The 16,183-nt window shown below is 45.6% G+C and overlaps 1 protein-coding gene across 1 annotated transcript in view; it reads right to left on the reverse strand.

The window, feature by feature from the left end:
• The window catches only part of DHX15 (DEAH-box helicase 15), a 64,487-nt gene that overhangs the window by 33,102 nt on the left and 15,202 nt on the right, over positions 1-16,183 (reverse strand). The window contains 1 exon segment of the mRNA XM_070756956.1: positions 2,261-2,600. Within this exon segment, the coding sequence (XP_070613057.1) occupies positions 2,261-2,600 (340 nt within the window).

Below are 16,183 nucleotides of genomic sequence, written 5' to 3' on the forward strand. Positions count from 1 at the left end.
TAGATAGATAGATAGATAGATAGATAGATAGATAGATAGATAGATAGATAGATAGATAGATAGATAGATATAGATAGATAGATAGATAATTAGTGAGAGAGATTTTAGAAATAATAGAAAGACAGAGAACTAGAGAGATAGTTTATAGTGAGAGAAGTATTAGATAGATACATAGAGGATGGATGGATAGATAGATAGATAGATAGATAGATAGATAGGTAGATAAAAAGAGGAGGGGGAGAGAGTTGATAAAGAAAGAAAGAAAGATAGAGAAAAAGAGATGGTAAAGAGAGAGAATGTTAGAGAGAGAGAGAGAGAGAGAGAGAGAGATTATACACGGAGATAGAGATATATAGATATATGTTGAAGTTCTATCATTAAGGGAAGGTCCAAACATGGGCTTTATCGCCAGCAACCCCTCTAAGGGATTGAGGATACTAAAACTGATGACATGAAGAGGTACCTATCAGACATGTACCAATAGCAAAGGCACTTCAATATTTCATGCTTATAATAATCTGGCTCGGAGCAATATTCACCGTGTTTCACTTGCTCTTCAAAATCCGAGAACGCCCATCTATCTTGTATAAAGAGATTTTTCAGGGCAACGGTATCAGAAACATTAATTTTGTTCTGAGGACGTTAATCTAACAGCTTCACACCCACACAAAAATAATTTAATCTGCACTTCTATAGGGAACATTTAGTGTTTTCAGGGAGTTAGGTTTAAAAACGTGAATTCTGTTTTACTTTTTAAGCCAGTCAGTAGACATCAGGAAAACAAACAAACCCACTTTGTCTTCATTTTACTACATGCTCCATCTACATTGTTGCAAGACAACCAGAGCAGCAGCTGTTTATAGATCAACGGAGGTTTATACCGAGCAATTCAAATCTCACTGAACCTTTTATGAAAAGGGAGCAGGCCCTGAAGATGCAGACAAAATGCCAGAGTTGGAGGGCGAGGGTGATGCGAAGGGGAGGGGGAGACAGCGAAAATGCACTGCATCGTTTTCCAGTCATTAAACCCCCGAAAGGTTCATTTAACAAGATCTTGCTCAAAAGGCTAAGCCTTGCGATGCGTCAGCACACAATGGATTTCTTTAAGGACCCTGAAATATTGCTAATAGCAGGCTGAATAATTTCGCAGCGGTGAGGGTCAAATTTAGCCTCCGCACGAATCCGCACAAGGATAGAAACATAGAAACACAGAAGATTGACGGCAGAAAAAGACCTCCTGGTCCATCCAGTCTGCCCTTATACTATTTCCTGTATCTTAGGATGGATCTATGTTTATTCCAGGCATGTTTACATTCAGTTACTGTGGATTGACCAACCACGTCTGCTGGAAGTTTGTTCCAAGCATCTACTGCTCTTTCAGTCAAATATTTTCTCCCGTTGCTTCTGATCTCTCCCCCAACTAACCTCAGATTGTGCCCCTTGTCCTTGTGTCCACTTTCCTATTAAAAACACTTCCTTCCTCAATTTTATTTAACCCTTGAACATATTTAAATGTTCTGATCATGTCCCCCCATTTCTGTTCTGTCCTCTATACCAGTGTTTTTCAACCAGCGTGCTGCGGCACACTAGTGTGCCGCGAGATATGGTCATGTGTGGCGCGAAGCTCAGAGAGAAAGAAAGCAAGAGAGCGAGAAAGCAAGAGAGAGAATGAGAGAGAAAGAAAGCAAGAGAGAAAGAACAAGAGAAAGAGAGAGAGAAAGAAAGAGAAAGAAAGCAAGAGAGAGAGGGAAGGAGAGAGAGAGAAAGACATAGAGGAAGTAGGGAGAGAGAAAGAGAGCAAAAAAGGAAGGAAGGAAGAGAAAGAGGGATGGAGAGAGAAAGAGGAAGGGAGAGAAAGAGGGAGGGAGAAAGAAATAGAGCGAAGGGGAGGAAGAGAGAGAGAGAGAATTTTTTGTCCAAACATTTTACCCCACCCCACCCCGCTCAATGTGCCCCAGGGTTTCGTAAATGTAAAAAATGTGCCACGGCTCAAAAAAGGTTGAAAATCACTGCTCTATACTATACAGATTGAATTCATGAAGTTTCTTCTGATAAGCTTTATGCTTACGACCTTCCACCATTTTTGTAGCCCGTCTTTGGACCCGTTCCATTTGACCCATCTCTGTTTGTAGGTGAGGTCTCCAGAACTGAACACAGTATTATTCCAAATGTGGTCTCACTAGCGCTCTATACAGCGGGATCACAATCCCCCATTCCCTGGATTTGCAAAATTAAAGAAACGGCGGGAGCCCAAACCCACCTGCGTGGTTTTACCGGACCCTGTCTCGCCAACCAGCACGAAGGATTGATTTCTGATGAGGATGTCGGTAAACCTTTCTTTGTACTCCCACACCGGGAGCTGAAGGCGTTTCTTTAAGATCTCGTAGTACCGGGGTGTGTGTGGCAGGTTTGTGAATGGATTGATGCTCTGTGGGTATACGGCGGGTTTCAAAGGGGATAGCCCCACTCCGAGGAGAGTCGAGTTGACTGCAGAACGCAAATCTTTCTCCTTCTCCCTTTCCCGTTCCCGTTCTCTGTCTCGATCCCTGTCCCGGTCTTTGGAGCGATCATCGCGATCCCGGTCACGGTCCCGATCTTTCCTAAATGATTTTGTCAGGAGAAAAAAAGCACAAGATGTCAGCATTTATTTATTTATTTATTTATTATTTAGATTTGTATGCCGCCCCTCTCCGCGGACTCGGGGCGGCTCACAGCAAAATATAACAAATCGTAACAAATCCAAATAAATTTAAAATATTTTTAAAAGTTTAAAAAGAACCCCATTTACTAACAAGCACACACACAAACATACCATGCATAAATTGTACATGCCCAGGGGAGGTGTTTCAGTTCCCCCATGCCTGACGGCAAAGGTGGGTTTTAAGGAGTTTACGGAAGGCAGGGAGAGTAGGGGCAGTTCTAATCTCTGGGGGGAGTTGGTTCCAGAGAGTCGGGGCCGCCACAGAGAAGGCTCTTCCCCTGGGGCCCGCCAACCGACATTGTTTAGTTGACGGGACCCGGAGAAGGCCCACTCTGTGGGACCTAATCGGTCGCTGGGATTCGTGCAGCAGAAGGCGGTTCCGGATGTATTCTGGCCCAAAGCCATGAAGGGCTTTAAAGGTCATAACCAACACTTTGAATTGTGACCGGAAATTGATCGGCAGCCAATGCAGACTGCGGAGTGATGGTGAAACATGGGCATACCTAGGGAAGCCCATGACTGCTCTCGCAGCTGCATTCTGCACGATCTGAAGTTTCCGAACACTTTTCAAAGGTAGCCCCATGTAGAGAGCATTACAGTAGTCGAACCTCGAGGTGATGAGGGCATGAGTGACTGTGAGCAATGAGTCCCGGTCCAGATAGGGCCGCAACTGGTGCACCAGGCGAACCTGGGCAAATGCCCCCCGCCAGCATCCCAATAACATCCGAGAAATAAATCAAAACACCCGAGAAATAAATCAAAATCAAAACCTCAAGAAGGATATAATGGAACTGGAAAAGGTGCCCAAAAAGGGCAACGAGAATGATCAAGGAAAGGGAACCCCTACCTTATGAAACCAGGTTGCAACGCCTCGGTCTCTTCAGCCTTGAAAGACGGTGTTGAAGGGGGGACTTGATTGAACTGTACAAAATCATGTGTGGGATAGAAAAGGTGGACAGAGGAAAATCCTTTTCTCTACCACACAATACTAGGACGAGGGGGCCCTCCCTAAAGCTCACAGGGAAGAAAGTGAGGACAAATAAAGGGGAATATTTCTTCACCCAGCGGGTCCTTGGTTTATGGAATTCACTTCCAGAAGAAATCATGACTGCTATCAGCCTGAATGGCTTCGAGGCAGGATTAGACAGATTCATGGAGACCAAGTGTATCATAGGTGGTTATTGAAACGGATGTCCAAGTGCTGCCTCTATGTGGGTTGAGGCAGGCAGGATTCCCTCGGGTCCCATTTGTTGGGGGTCAAGGGAAAGGGAGGGTCTTGCCTTCTCTTTCTGCTCAAGATTCCCATGGATAATTGGTGGGCCACTGTGGGACACAGAATGCTGGACTCGATGGGCTTTGGCCCAATTTAGCAGGGCTCTTCTTATGTTCTTAAAGTCCAAACCTGGGCCTTCTTCTGAATTTTATTTATTTGTTTATTTATTATATTTATATGCTGCTCACTACAAAACAGGCTCTGAGCGGCTAACAACAGTCATAAATACAATGCTAGTAAAAAAAGAGCAATAAAATCTAGAGTGCCGTAAAAAACTACAATATCATTAAAAAAAAAACCACCATACACATTTACAATCAATCCTAATTCCAGGCCTGCCATAAAAGCCAGGTCTTAACAGTTTTGAGAAAGACCGGTAGGGAGGAGAATCTCTGGGGGCAGTTAATTCCAGAGGGTCGGAGCCACCACAAAGAAGGCTCTTCCCCAAGGTCCCACCAACCGACATTGTTTGGCGGATGGGACCTGGAGAAGGCCAACTCTGTGGGCCCTTGCTGGCCGCAGCAAAGTATGAGGTAGAAGGCAATGCCGTAAATATTCTGGCCCTGAGCCATTTAGGGCTTTAAAGGTTCTAACCAACACCCTGAATTGCGTTTGGAGACCAACTGGCAACCAATGCAGTTCGCGTAAAGATGGAGTAATAGAGGTGTACCTTGGTAGACACGTAATTGCAAGTGCCACTGCATTTTGCACCAGCTGAAGTCTCCAAATGCTCTTCAAGGGTAGCCCCATGTAGAATGCATTGCAATAGTCAAGACGAGAGGTGAGGAGTGTTGATTTATTAACAGAGCCAAACCAATACTAAGTTTTCCTAGAGTTCCCCACCCAGGTTAAGGTTCATCCCACACTCCACACTCTCAAGTTCATCACATGGACCATACTGGTCTCTTCAATGTTCATGGTCCATCCCCGTACTTCCGGCTGGTCTAGAACGAAAGATGACCTTGAATCTTCTGCAAGTAATGTATTGTGGGTAATAACCTACCCCTCTCACGCAACCACCCGTCCCCAATTCCCACAGAACTACTCTAACTGTGGCAGGCCAAAGTCTCTACTCAAACAACAACTTGGGCCTGACAGCCCCCCCCCCCCCCAAGACAAAACCACATCGTGCAAAAGGAGAGAACAAAGAACACAAGGGGTTATTAACATCTTCAACCCCCCTCTCCCCCCCCCCCTTTGGCTTGTCTGGATATTTTTCGTGGAATTGTTTAATCAAGTTTGTCAGCTTTTACCTCCCAACTTTTAACCCAAGTGGCTTCCGACAAAGGGTACCCCTTCCAGTGGATTAAGTATCGCAATTGGCCTCTGAATATGCAGGAGTCTAATTTTTCACCTTATTACAGGGGGAGGGAGCAGCTGGGTCAGAGGTCTTATGTTGGGCCTAATTGCTGGCTGAAGCAAACTGCAATGAAATACGGGGTGGATTTTACCCAAAATTCTAGGTAATGCAAGTTGCACCATAACTGGGTTTACTTGTGGGGAAAGGGCCTAGAAATTTTGTTCGTAGCTTTTTCCTAGGCATTCTCAATCGAATGTATTTGGTTGACAAGAAAACCTTATTCCCCATCCACTTGTTGGAATCGGATGGGAATGGCTAAAGTTGATTCTTAACTTTTCTACTAGCGTCTTGCTGATTAGGCATATTGAGCAACCCGTATCTATCAGGGAATCTACTTCCCCCTCTTCCCTCGTGCCTATCACCTTAATTTTAGCCTTAAGTAGGAACAGTCGGACAGCTCCACTCACCGTCATAGTTCCCTCTAACCTGAGCAGTGAGCAATCGCTCACTTAAAAATCATCATCAACTCAGAGTTTTCCAAACCTGCCCAGAAGCCGAGAGGGAAAGAGTGAGAGAGAAGGAGAGAGAGAGGAAGAGAGAGAAACAGATAGAAAAAAGAGAGGAAGGAAAAGAGAAAGAAAAAGAATGGGAGTAAGGAAGAGAGAAAGAAAATCAAAATCTAGTTTGAAACTAGCTCAACTATTTAAGTGGCATTTTGATATTGATAAGAGTTGCCCTATTATGAGCTCACTGTTATACACACAGTACAGTATTTTATTTTGAAATTCTCTGAGGCAAAACAGGGTGGGTTTTTTATTTGTTTGTTTGTCTGTTTGTTTATTTATTTATTATTTCTGTGCTGCCCAGTCCGGAAGGGACTGCCGCTCAGACACTATACTTTTCCACCCCCCCCAAAAAAAATTAGAGGGAACACTGCTCACCGTAGGGCACTGTTCCCTCTAAGGTGCGTGGTCATGTGGCCGCGCACCCAGCAACAGCCTGCCACGCAGCGTTTTCCAATGCTGCGCAGGATCCAGGCACTATTTCTTCCACCCGACGGCTGCTCTCTCTCCTGGGCTGGTTGGCAGGGGCGCCACAGCTTCTGGAGCCGCAGCTCCCACATGGCTCAGAAAGGAAGAGGCTCAGGGAGCCCCCGCCCACCACCCCCGTGATCCCTCTGGAAGGAAGCCAAGACAGAAAGAAGTAAGGAGACTCGCTATAGGAGGGAACGAGGAAGGCAGGCACGGAGCTGCGGGTACCTGCCGGTCACCCGATCCCAGCCCAGAGCCGCGTCCCGCAGGATTCAAGAGAGGGAGGAAGGTCAACAGCTTTCCATCACCACCTGCCAACCACCCACGGGAGACCCACCCATTGTCAGCCGGGGTTTTAAGGGCGGGGAAAATCTCCAAGCAAAATGCAGGAGCTGAAGCAGCGGAAGCGCTGGGGCCTGTGAGAGAGAGAGAGAGCAAGAGAGGGAAGGAGGGAGAGAGAGAGAGAAGAGAATGGAAGGAAGAGAAAGAAAGAAAGAAAAAGAGAGAAAGAGGAAGGGAAAGAGAAAATAGAGAGAAAGGGAAGAGAGAAATAGAGAAATAGAAAGGGAGGGAGGAAGAGAGAGAAAAAAAGAGAATGGAAGGAAGGGAGAAAGAAAGAAAAAGAAAGGGAGGGAGGGAAAGAGAAAGGGAGATGAAAAGAGAGAAATGGAGAAAGGGAGGGAGAGAGAAAGAAATAGAAAGGAAGGGAGAGAGAGAGAAAGGTAGGAAGGAAGAGAGAGAGCAAAATCTAGTTTGAAATAGCTCAACCATTTAAGTGGCATTTTGATACTTAGCAAAGTTGTCATCTGATTATCTGCTATGCAGGCTTTTTGTGGAGGATTTACAAGGCCATGTATGTAACTAAAAGCAAATTGGTCATGTTTAATGTTTTTATGCAGGTTAATGACAAATTCCCTTCTAATTTTATTGTAAATGAATTTTACTGTAAATAATTTTATTGTAAATCACTCTACTAAACAAATTATTCCCTCAACACTGTCAAACTTTTTACTAAGTCTGCACTTCTATTTCTACTAGTTTTTTCTCATCATTCCTATCACCCATTTCCTCCCACTTAGGACTATATGACTGTAACTTGTTGCATATATCCTAAGATTTTTATTAATATTGATTGTTTCTTCATTGCTTATTTTACCCCTATGACAATCATTAAGTGCTGTACCTCATGATTCTTTACAAATCTATATTTTCTTTTATGTACACTGAGAGCATAGGCACCAAGACAAATTTCTTGTGTGTCGTATCACAATTGGCCAATAAAGAATCCAATCCAATCCAATAAATGTATTGTACAGATGTCATATTTTCAGTTTTTTAAAAAATCAGCCACTTATTTCTATACAAGTGTTTAAAAGTATGGCCTTTTCTAATTGGATATTGCATTTTTAGTCTCATTGAAGGCGCTTTAATTGCTGTTAAATGATATTGCTTTTACTTTTGCAAAAAACAAACAAAACAAAAAATCAAAACAACCTCCTTAAGATGCGAGTCAGCTGAAAGTTCTAGAGAGACTAAAAGTAGATAATTCATTAACGATCAAGGCATGTGAAACTGATCTGTGTTGGAACTAGAGTTTGAGTCATTTTTCTGAACTAGAGTACATGGATACTAGATGCAGAAGTTGTTTATGGTTATTCTCAGTTTCTGGAAGTACTGTCTACCAAAATCGAATGCAATATTCCAAGTGTGGACTTACACTTGGAATACTGGATATTATCATAGTGAGATGCCACAGATTTCACTTCCAGGCTCAAAACATTAGCAAACTTTTTTCCCCTATCAACTATGGTTGGAAATTGATGGAAACTGTCACAAAAAGGTATACAGTGATACCTTGTCTTACAAACGTAATTGGTTGAGGGATGAGGTTCTTAAGGTGAAACGTTTGTAAGACGAAACAATGCTTCCCATAGGAATCAATGGAAAAGCGATTAATGCGTACAAGTTCAAAATGCACCCCTTTTGCCAGCCGAAGCGCCCGTTTTTGCGCTACTGGGATTCCCCTGAGGCTCCCCTCCATGGGAAACCCCACCTCCGGACTTCCGTGCTTTTGTGATGCTGCAGGGGAATCCCAGCAGGGAAATCCCAGCATCGCAAAAACAAGCGCTTCGCTGGCAACGGAAGTCCGGAGGTGGGGTTTCCCAGAGAAGGGAGCATCACAAAAACACCGAAGTCTTCGAAACCCCACCTCCGGACCTCTGTGTTTTTGCAATGCTGCGATTTCACTGAGGCTCCCCTCGCTGGGAAACCCCACCTCCGGACTTCCGTTGCCAGCGAAGCACCCGTTTTTGCACTGCTGGGATTCCCCTGCAGCATCACAAAAACACGGAAGTCCAGAGGTGGAGTTTCCCATGGAGGGGAGCCTCAGGGGAATCCGAGCAGCGCAAAAACAGGCACTTAGCTGGCAACAAAAGTCCGGAGGCGGGGCATCCCAGTGGCAGCGGTGGGTTTGTAAGGTGAAAATAGTTTGTAAGAAGAAGCAAAAAAATCTTAAACCCCGGGTTTGTATCTCGAAAAGTTTGTATGACGAGGCGTTTGTAAGACGAGGTATCACTGTATTGAGATACTTGCTTTTATAATAAATGTTGGGCTTAGTCAGATTTACTGATATTGCTTTTGGGCAGTAAAGCTAGTTTCCTAAACAAAATTATAGATAAGCTGTCTCAGACAGTCCTCTTAAAACAGAGCTCTTATAAAACTGAACATTAAGTAATATGCTAATTTACATTTCCAAACTCTGAACTGGAGGAATCAGCAAATGTATGATACTTTAGTGACTAGACCGATATTTAGCAAGATATTTAGTATATTCCACTGCTAGTCGACATTTGTAGCCAAAGAAACATGAAAACAATTGTAGCGTTCTGTTTAAAATGAAGCCTTCTGTGAACATAATATACTAGTTGGGAGCAAATATATCTTTTAAAATCTATTATTTCCACCCATAAATTAGTTTGGTTAACAAATAAGATATAAACAAGCTTAACATGGTTTCACATCAGCTGTTTGCCTATTTGTAGTCTTCTGTTCTTTAAATTATTGATCGTGCTAATTTCAGTTGGAATCTTTGTATGCTAGTGATGTCAATAATTAGGCAACCAGAATAACATAGTGGGAAGGGACCTAATTCTGCCCCAGCCCTGAGCCCTAAATAATTACGCAACCAGGTGTCTTGGGTGACATCTGTGGGAAAAAAAATCAGGCGCTCAAGCATGAAAATTTATTTATATATTTATTTATTTATCTATCTATTTATTTAGACTTCTATGCCGCCCAGTCCCGAAGGACTCACTTAATGTGCCGCTCAGACACTACTTTTCCGTCCACACCGAAAAAAAATTAGAGGGAACATTACTGTAGGGTCGTCTTCACCACTACCTCCGTCGTCCCATCTTGGGTTGAGCTCCTCTGGCCTTCAACTTCTGCTCCAGGGAGGGGAAGCTCTGCCACTTGCAAAGCCCAAAGTCTTGACTCCGGGGCTTTCAACGGTTTCCTTTTGGGGACCCATCGTGCCTTAGCTCTTGGGAGAGGAGGGGGGGCTGGTGCCAGGCATTCAGAATCTAATAGCATTTTACTCCTGATAGCATCAGAGGAAGAGGGTCCAGGAAAAGCACGGGGTCCTGCTGGCTTGTGAGTCGTACGGTTGGGGGGAGGCTTCTTCTCACTACGAGTCCCATCATCCAGTGTTATCACGGTGGCATACCAGTCCTGAATAGAGCAAGGGGGCCCTTGTGTTTCACAGGCCTCCCTCAATTCTGAATCAAGGGCATTCTTGAAGGCAAAGACAAGGAGCCTTTCCAGCCAATTCCTCATTCTGTCAGCGGCCCCTCTGAATTCCCACACCAACTCCTCGACCGGTCGTCCCGCTTGCTTCAGCAACCCAATCTGCTTCTCCGCATCTACTCGAGCCGCAATGTCGAAAAACCTCACCCTCATCAGCTGGACGAACTCAGCAATGTCGTCCAACTCGGAGGCTCCTTCCTCGTGTGACTCGGCAATCGGTTCTGCAGCTTCCCCTTCGCTCATTCCCGCCAATACCTTATCGATCAGCTGCCAATCCGTTTGGAACGTGGGGCCGTATTCTCCAACGTAGGACCACAAACGGTAAAGAAAGTCGTCTAGCTTCTTTGGGTCACCATCAAATGTGGCTTGAAAAGAAGGTGGTCCTCCTTGCCCTGGTGGGACAGTGGCCAGTGCAACTGCTTGCATAGGAGCTACGCACAAGGGATGGGCCCCTTCTTCCAGTGGACCCCCACATTGAGGGGGAGAGGGGCTCCTCCTCAATCTGGTTCCGAGGGGCGGAGGAGGCAGCTGTGCGGCGAAGGGCAGACGAGGCTCCTGGCCCGCTATAGAGGGAAGTGACTGTGCGGTCCCATGGTTAGGGGGGAGGCTTGGTGCCCACTGACACTGTACCCATCCCATTCCTGGGATGTATACCACCCCCGGTGGTTTCGCGTCTGGCGTGGGCCCTGGTTCCTGCCTTCCACGCTGGGGGCTCTCGAAACTGGGTCTAGGCACTGTTCTTGGCTCGGAGTGAAGGGTCACCCATGTGGTCTTCAATTCAGAAGCGGAGTTCTTGGGTGTTTCACATGCTGCAGTGTGAAACGAGGTGGTATCCCCACTTCCCTGGGGTTCCCGGCCCAAAGTTGGGAAAGAAAACCTGCGGGGTTGCAGAAGACATTCGGGAGGTTCGGGAGACGTGGCCCTTCTTTGACGCACTCCACCTACGCTTAGACTTCCAAACTGGTCGGGGAGATCTGACAATGACCGACTGTGAGACATCGGCAGAGAATTCCTACCTTCGGAACAGCTCGCAACCGCTTTTCCTGAGGAACTCTGCTCTGAGTTCGGTGTTGCCTGGGCAGCCCCCATTTGGGTTCTGTTTTCAGGGTACCCAGACAGGGTCGTTCCCCCTGCTGCTCCAATGAAGATCTGCTCCCCCCAGAAAAGATTCTGCGGCCGGTCTTTTTAGCTTAGCACCAATCTCTCCTCTGCCGCAGCTTCCAAACCGACCTTTGCCTCCAGAGGATGTAGAATTCCAACACCCTCCTCAGCTGGCCTCCCAGTTAACCCCTCCTTCTCCATTACACCTGAGTCTTGTCACCGCCCAATGCCAGGAACTATGGCTAACCCCAATCAGTACCCCCCAGGGGGGATAGCTGATGAGATAAAAGTTTGAGAGTATCGGTTTAATTGTCAGTGACCCAATAACATCTGAGAAATAAATCAAAATCCAACTCTGGCCTTCTTACGAGTGCCGATTTATTTATAGAGCCAAACCAATACTAAATTTTCCTACAGTTCCCCGCCCAGGTTCAGGTTCATCCCACAGCTCCACACCCACATGTTCACCATGTGGACCACTCCAGTCTCTACTCGTGGCAGGCCAAAGTCTCTATTCAAACAACAAGTTGGCCCTGACACAAGTTTTGAAAGAAACGAAAGCTTTGGGCTATTTTAAAAAAAACAAGGAAGAGAAAAGATCTGAGCTGACCTTCAGTAATTATCTAAGAATCTCTAGGTCAGAGTTCAAGTTCAAACTTGGCAACTTTAAGGCATGTTGACTTCAACTCCCAGAATTGCCCAGCCAGCATAGCTTTTTTATAAGAGAATTATATCAGATCATAGCTTGGCTGGGGAATTCTGGAAGTTGAAGTCCACAAGTCTTAAACTTGTCAAGTTTGAAGACTTCTGACCTAGAGATTTTCCCATAAATTCATTTCCCTCTTGCCAAATTTGTCAAGTTACAGATTGACACAGGATAATTGGTTATGACCTATAAAGTCCTACATGGCATGGGACTAGACTATCTACGGGACTGCCTTCTGCCTCATATAACCCAGTGACCAGTCAGGTCCAAAAGAGTTGGCATTCTCCAGGTCCCGTCAGCCAGGGAATGTTATCTGGCGGGGCCTAGAAGAAGACCCTTCTCTATGATAGCTCCGGCCCTCTGGAATGAGCTCCCCCCAGGGATTCATACTGCCCCCACTCTCCCTGCCTTCCGTAAAGTTCTAAAGACCCATCTCTGCCGCCAGGTTTGGGGCCATTGAAGCTCTGATATCTTGTCCCGCCCAATGAATGAATGTTGGATGTATGATGTGTGAATCTGGTTGTTTGAGTTTTAACTATGGGGTTATTTTACAATGGAATTTCTAAACATCTTATAAGCTGCCTTGAGTCTCAGAAGAGCGGCATAGTAATTGAATAAATAAACCAAGTTTGGAAAAACAGACTGCTGGTTTACCTAATGATGGCTCCAGAGTGCATAAAATAGCACAACAGGCAAACCGGAAGTCTGATTTTCCAAACTTCTGGTTTGCCCGTTGGATGGTTTTTTCACTGTTCTAGGCTTTAGTGAGGCCTGTGCGTATGTGGGGGAAATTGTGCACATGGGTAGGGGCATCACATGCTAGCACACGCACACACACCCTTTTGGCACCCAAACCCAAAAAAGGTTCCCCATCAGAGTTATAGGAGAACCTCTGGTTAAGAGTGGGATTTCCCAGTAAGTCAAAAGAGAGGCAATGCACAGCAGGGAGCTTTCTTGGTGATCCTACGCTTACAGGGTGTGGGCAATTCTAATCTCTAAATTCTAATAAATAATAAACAGTCTACAAATCCAATATTTAAAAAACAATTTAAAAACCCTTATATAGTAAAATAATCACACAATCCATTCAAACCATACACAAACCAAGATAGTTGGGGGATATGTCAGTTCCCCCATGCCCATACGAAAGGCGAGGAGGGTGGGGGCAATTCTAACTAGGAAGTCTTGTCATTGGTTTAAGTTTACTCAACATACAAAGCCAAGCCAAGGCATAGTATCAGCCTCAACAAACTACAAATTCAACCATTACTGGAACTAGGCAAATGCAACTACAGTGTTCCCTCAATTTTCGCGGATTCGAACTTCGCGAAAAGTCTATACCACGGTTTTTCAAAAATATTAATTAAAAAAATACTTTGTGGGGTTTTTCCCTATACCACGGTTTTTCCCGCCCGATGATGTCATATGTCATCGCCAAACTTTCGTGTGCCTTTAATAAATATTTTTTAAATAATCTTTAATAAATAAACACGGAGAGTAATAATCTAAATGGTTGCTAAGGGAATGGGAAATTGCAATTTAGGGGTTTAAAGTGTTAAGGGAAGGTTTGTGATAATGTTCATAGCCAAAAATAGTGTATTTACTTCCTCATCTCTACTTCGTGGAAATTCGACTTTCGCGGGTGGTCTCAGAACACAACCCCCCGCAAAAATCGAGGGAACACTGTATACAGTGATCCCTCGATTTTCACGATCTCAATCTTCGCGAAACGCTATATCGCGATTTTTCCCACCTGATGACGTCACTCTCTTCCTTCCTTTCTCATCTTTCTCTCTCTCTTTCTCTATCTTGCTTCTTCCTCTCTCACACTCTCTTCCTCCCTCTCTCATCTCTTTCTTTCCTTCTCTCTCTTTCTCTATCTCTCCCCCTCTTGCTGGCGGGCGGCGGGCGGGCGGGGGAGCGGGGGCATCAGCGAGGAGCCGGGGTTTCCCCTTTGCATGGGCGGCGGGGAAACCCTGATCTTCGTCTGCTCGCTGCTGCTGCCGCCGAGCAGATCAGCTGCTGGGCGGCCGCAGCAGCAGCGAGCAGACGAAGATCGGGGTTTCCCCGCCGCCCACGCAAAGGGGAAAGCCCGATTCGGCTCCTCGCTGCTGCCGCCGAGCAGATCAGCTGCTGGGCGGCCGCAGCAGCAGCGAGCAGACGAAGATCGGGGTTTCCCCGCCACCCACGCAAACTCCACCATCTGCGCATGCGCGGCCATGGAAAAAAGGGCGCGCATGCGCAGATGGTGTTTTTACTTCCGCAACCCTACATCGCGAAAAATCGATTATCGCGAGGGGTCTTGGAACGGAACCCTCGCGATAATCGAGGGATCACTGTATACAATAAGCATACATTGAGTACCCTACACACGTTGCCATGGGGAAATATTTCTATACACGCAGCTTCCTTTCCCCCCTCCAAATCTACTTCCTTGGTGGCTTTTCTCACACCAGAAATGCCTTTGGCATTGTTACTTTTTTTTTTCAGCCCACCAACTTGAATTGTGTAAAATGAAACAACAGGGGAAATGATAGAGAAAGTAATGTTTCTGCTGGCTCTGACAAGGGAAGATTGATGGGATATTTTCCAACTACCCCAGTAACATAAATCTGTCCAAAATATCAAACACGAACAACATACTTGACAGATGTTCCCATTAATTCCAATGGTGAAAATATCACCGTATAAGAACAGACCCGAAAATGTAACCTATTTTCAAACAGGGAGACGGCTTAGGTACCTTCCTCCTTTTCTGTAAGTATTTATATTTATATATCATTCGAGGACTTATTATTAATATACAGTTTTAGACAATCATACTTGGGAGCAAGAATGTTAAATTATGTGAACTCTACACCAGCACATATACCATATTTTTCGGAGTATAAGATGCACCCTTTCCCTCCCTAAAAGGGGCTGATAATTTGGGTGCATCTTATACTCTGAATGCAGCTTTTTTTCAGCCCCAACTAGCTGCTAACGATCATCCCAGCTCTTACCTTGCAGGCTCTTTCATTGTTACTCTCTGCAAAGAATGTTTTCCAAGCCCTAAGTCTTTGCAAGGTTTTTTTCCATTGCTCTACTTGCTCGAATACTTCTTTCCAGGTGCTAATGATGTTCCCAGCTCTTACCCGCTTGCAAGTTCTTTCATTGTTACTCTCTGCTAAGAATGTTTTCCAAGCCCTAGGTCTTTGCAGGGTTTTTTCCATTGCTTTATTTGCTCTTTCCAGATTCTAATCATGTTCGCAGTTATTACTGGCTTGCAAGCTATTTCATTGTTACTCTCTCAGAATAAGGTTTTTTTTAAGCCCTAACTAGGGGATAAAATAATGTGCTGAAGCTGACCTGACTAAGGATGCTAGCCAGATGAATACCTGGTAAGCAGATTCTTTTCCCTATTTTCCTCCCCAAAAACTAAAATGCATTTTATATTCCGGTGCATCTTATACTCTGAAAAATACGGTACATATTAATGATTCATGCAGAAGAACCATCTTTCTCCCCCTCCCTCTCTCATACACAGAAGGGAGATTGTTGTTTCTTCAGATAGATACCCCTGACACACAAAAATGTCTCTTGCACACAAAAACGTCTATATTATCTTAAAACTTTTCAAAAAATCAGGGATTAACCAGTAGGATTTTGAAGTTAGTTAGGAACTCAAATTTACAATACGGTAAGTTGAAAGACAGTGGGACGAAAGTGCTCTCGGCAAAGGGACTGTGAGACGGGCAGGGCGTGCGTTCCGGGTGCGTGAGGAGCCGCGCCCAAAGGCAGGAGGCGGCCGGGGAGCAGAGGGGGCGGGCGGGGGGCAGCGCCGAAAGGCCGAGGGGGCCGGAGGCACCGTGGGCAGGCAGGGGCGGCTCCCTTCCCTTCTGCTGCTGGTGCTTCCCCGCCCCCGCCCCCCCGCGGGCTGGCAGGGGGATGGGGAGCGCGCAGCCGTGAAAAAGGGTGCGCGGGGGGTATTTTGGGGGGGCGCACGTGCGCAGCTTTCAGGGAACGGTGTTGGGAACCTTTTTTGTCACTTAGGGTCCAAACTGAAATTCGTGTGTGCCGGAGCCTGGAAACTCGACGTATGTCAGCCACCCTTCTGTTTTCCGGTGTACACATGCACACCAGTCGGTGATCTTTGTTTGCACCAGTGCCAGAAATCCAAAGACCAGATGGCCAGCACGCACATGTGCACAGGCTATTCTGTCCCGGCGATAAGCTCCCCTCCCCCAAAGAAATAGGTACACACACACGGCTTTGACAAGATTTAAGC

The sequence above is a fragment of the Erythrolamprus reginae genome, chromosome 7, assembly GCF_031021105.1.
Source record: "Erythrolamprus reginae isolate rEryReg1 chromosome 7, rEryReg1.hap1, whole genome shotgun sequence".
Lineage (NCBI taxonomy): Eukaryota > Metazoa > Chordata > Lepidosauria > Squamata > Dipsadidae > Erythrolamprus > Erythrolamprus reginae.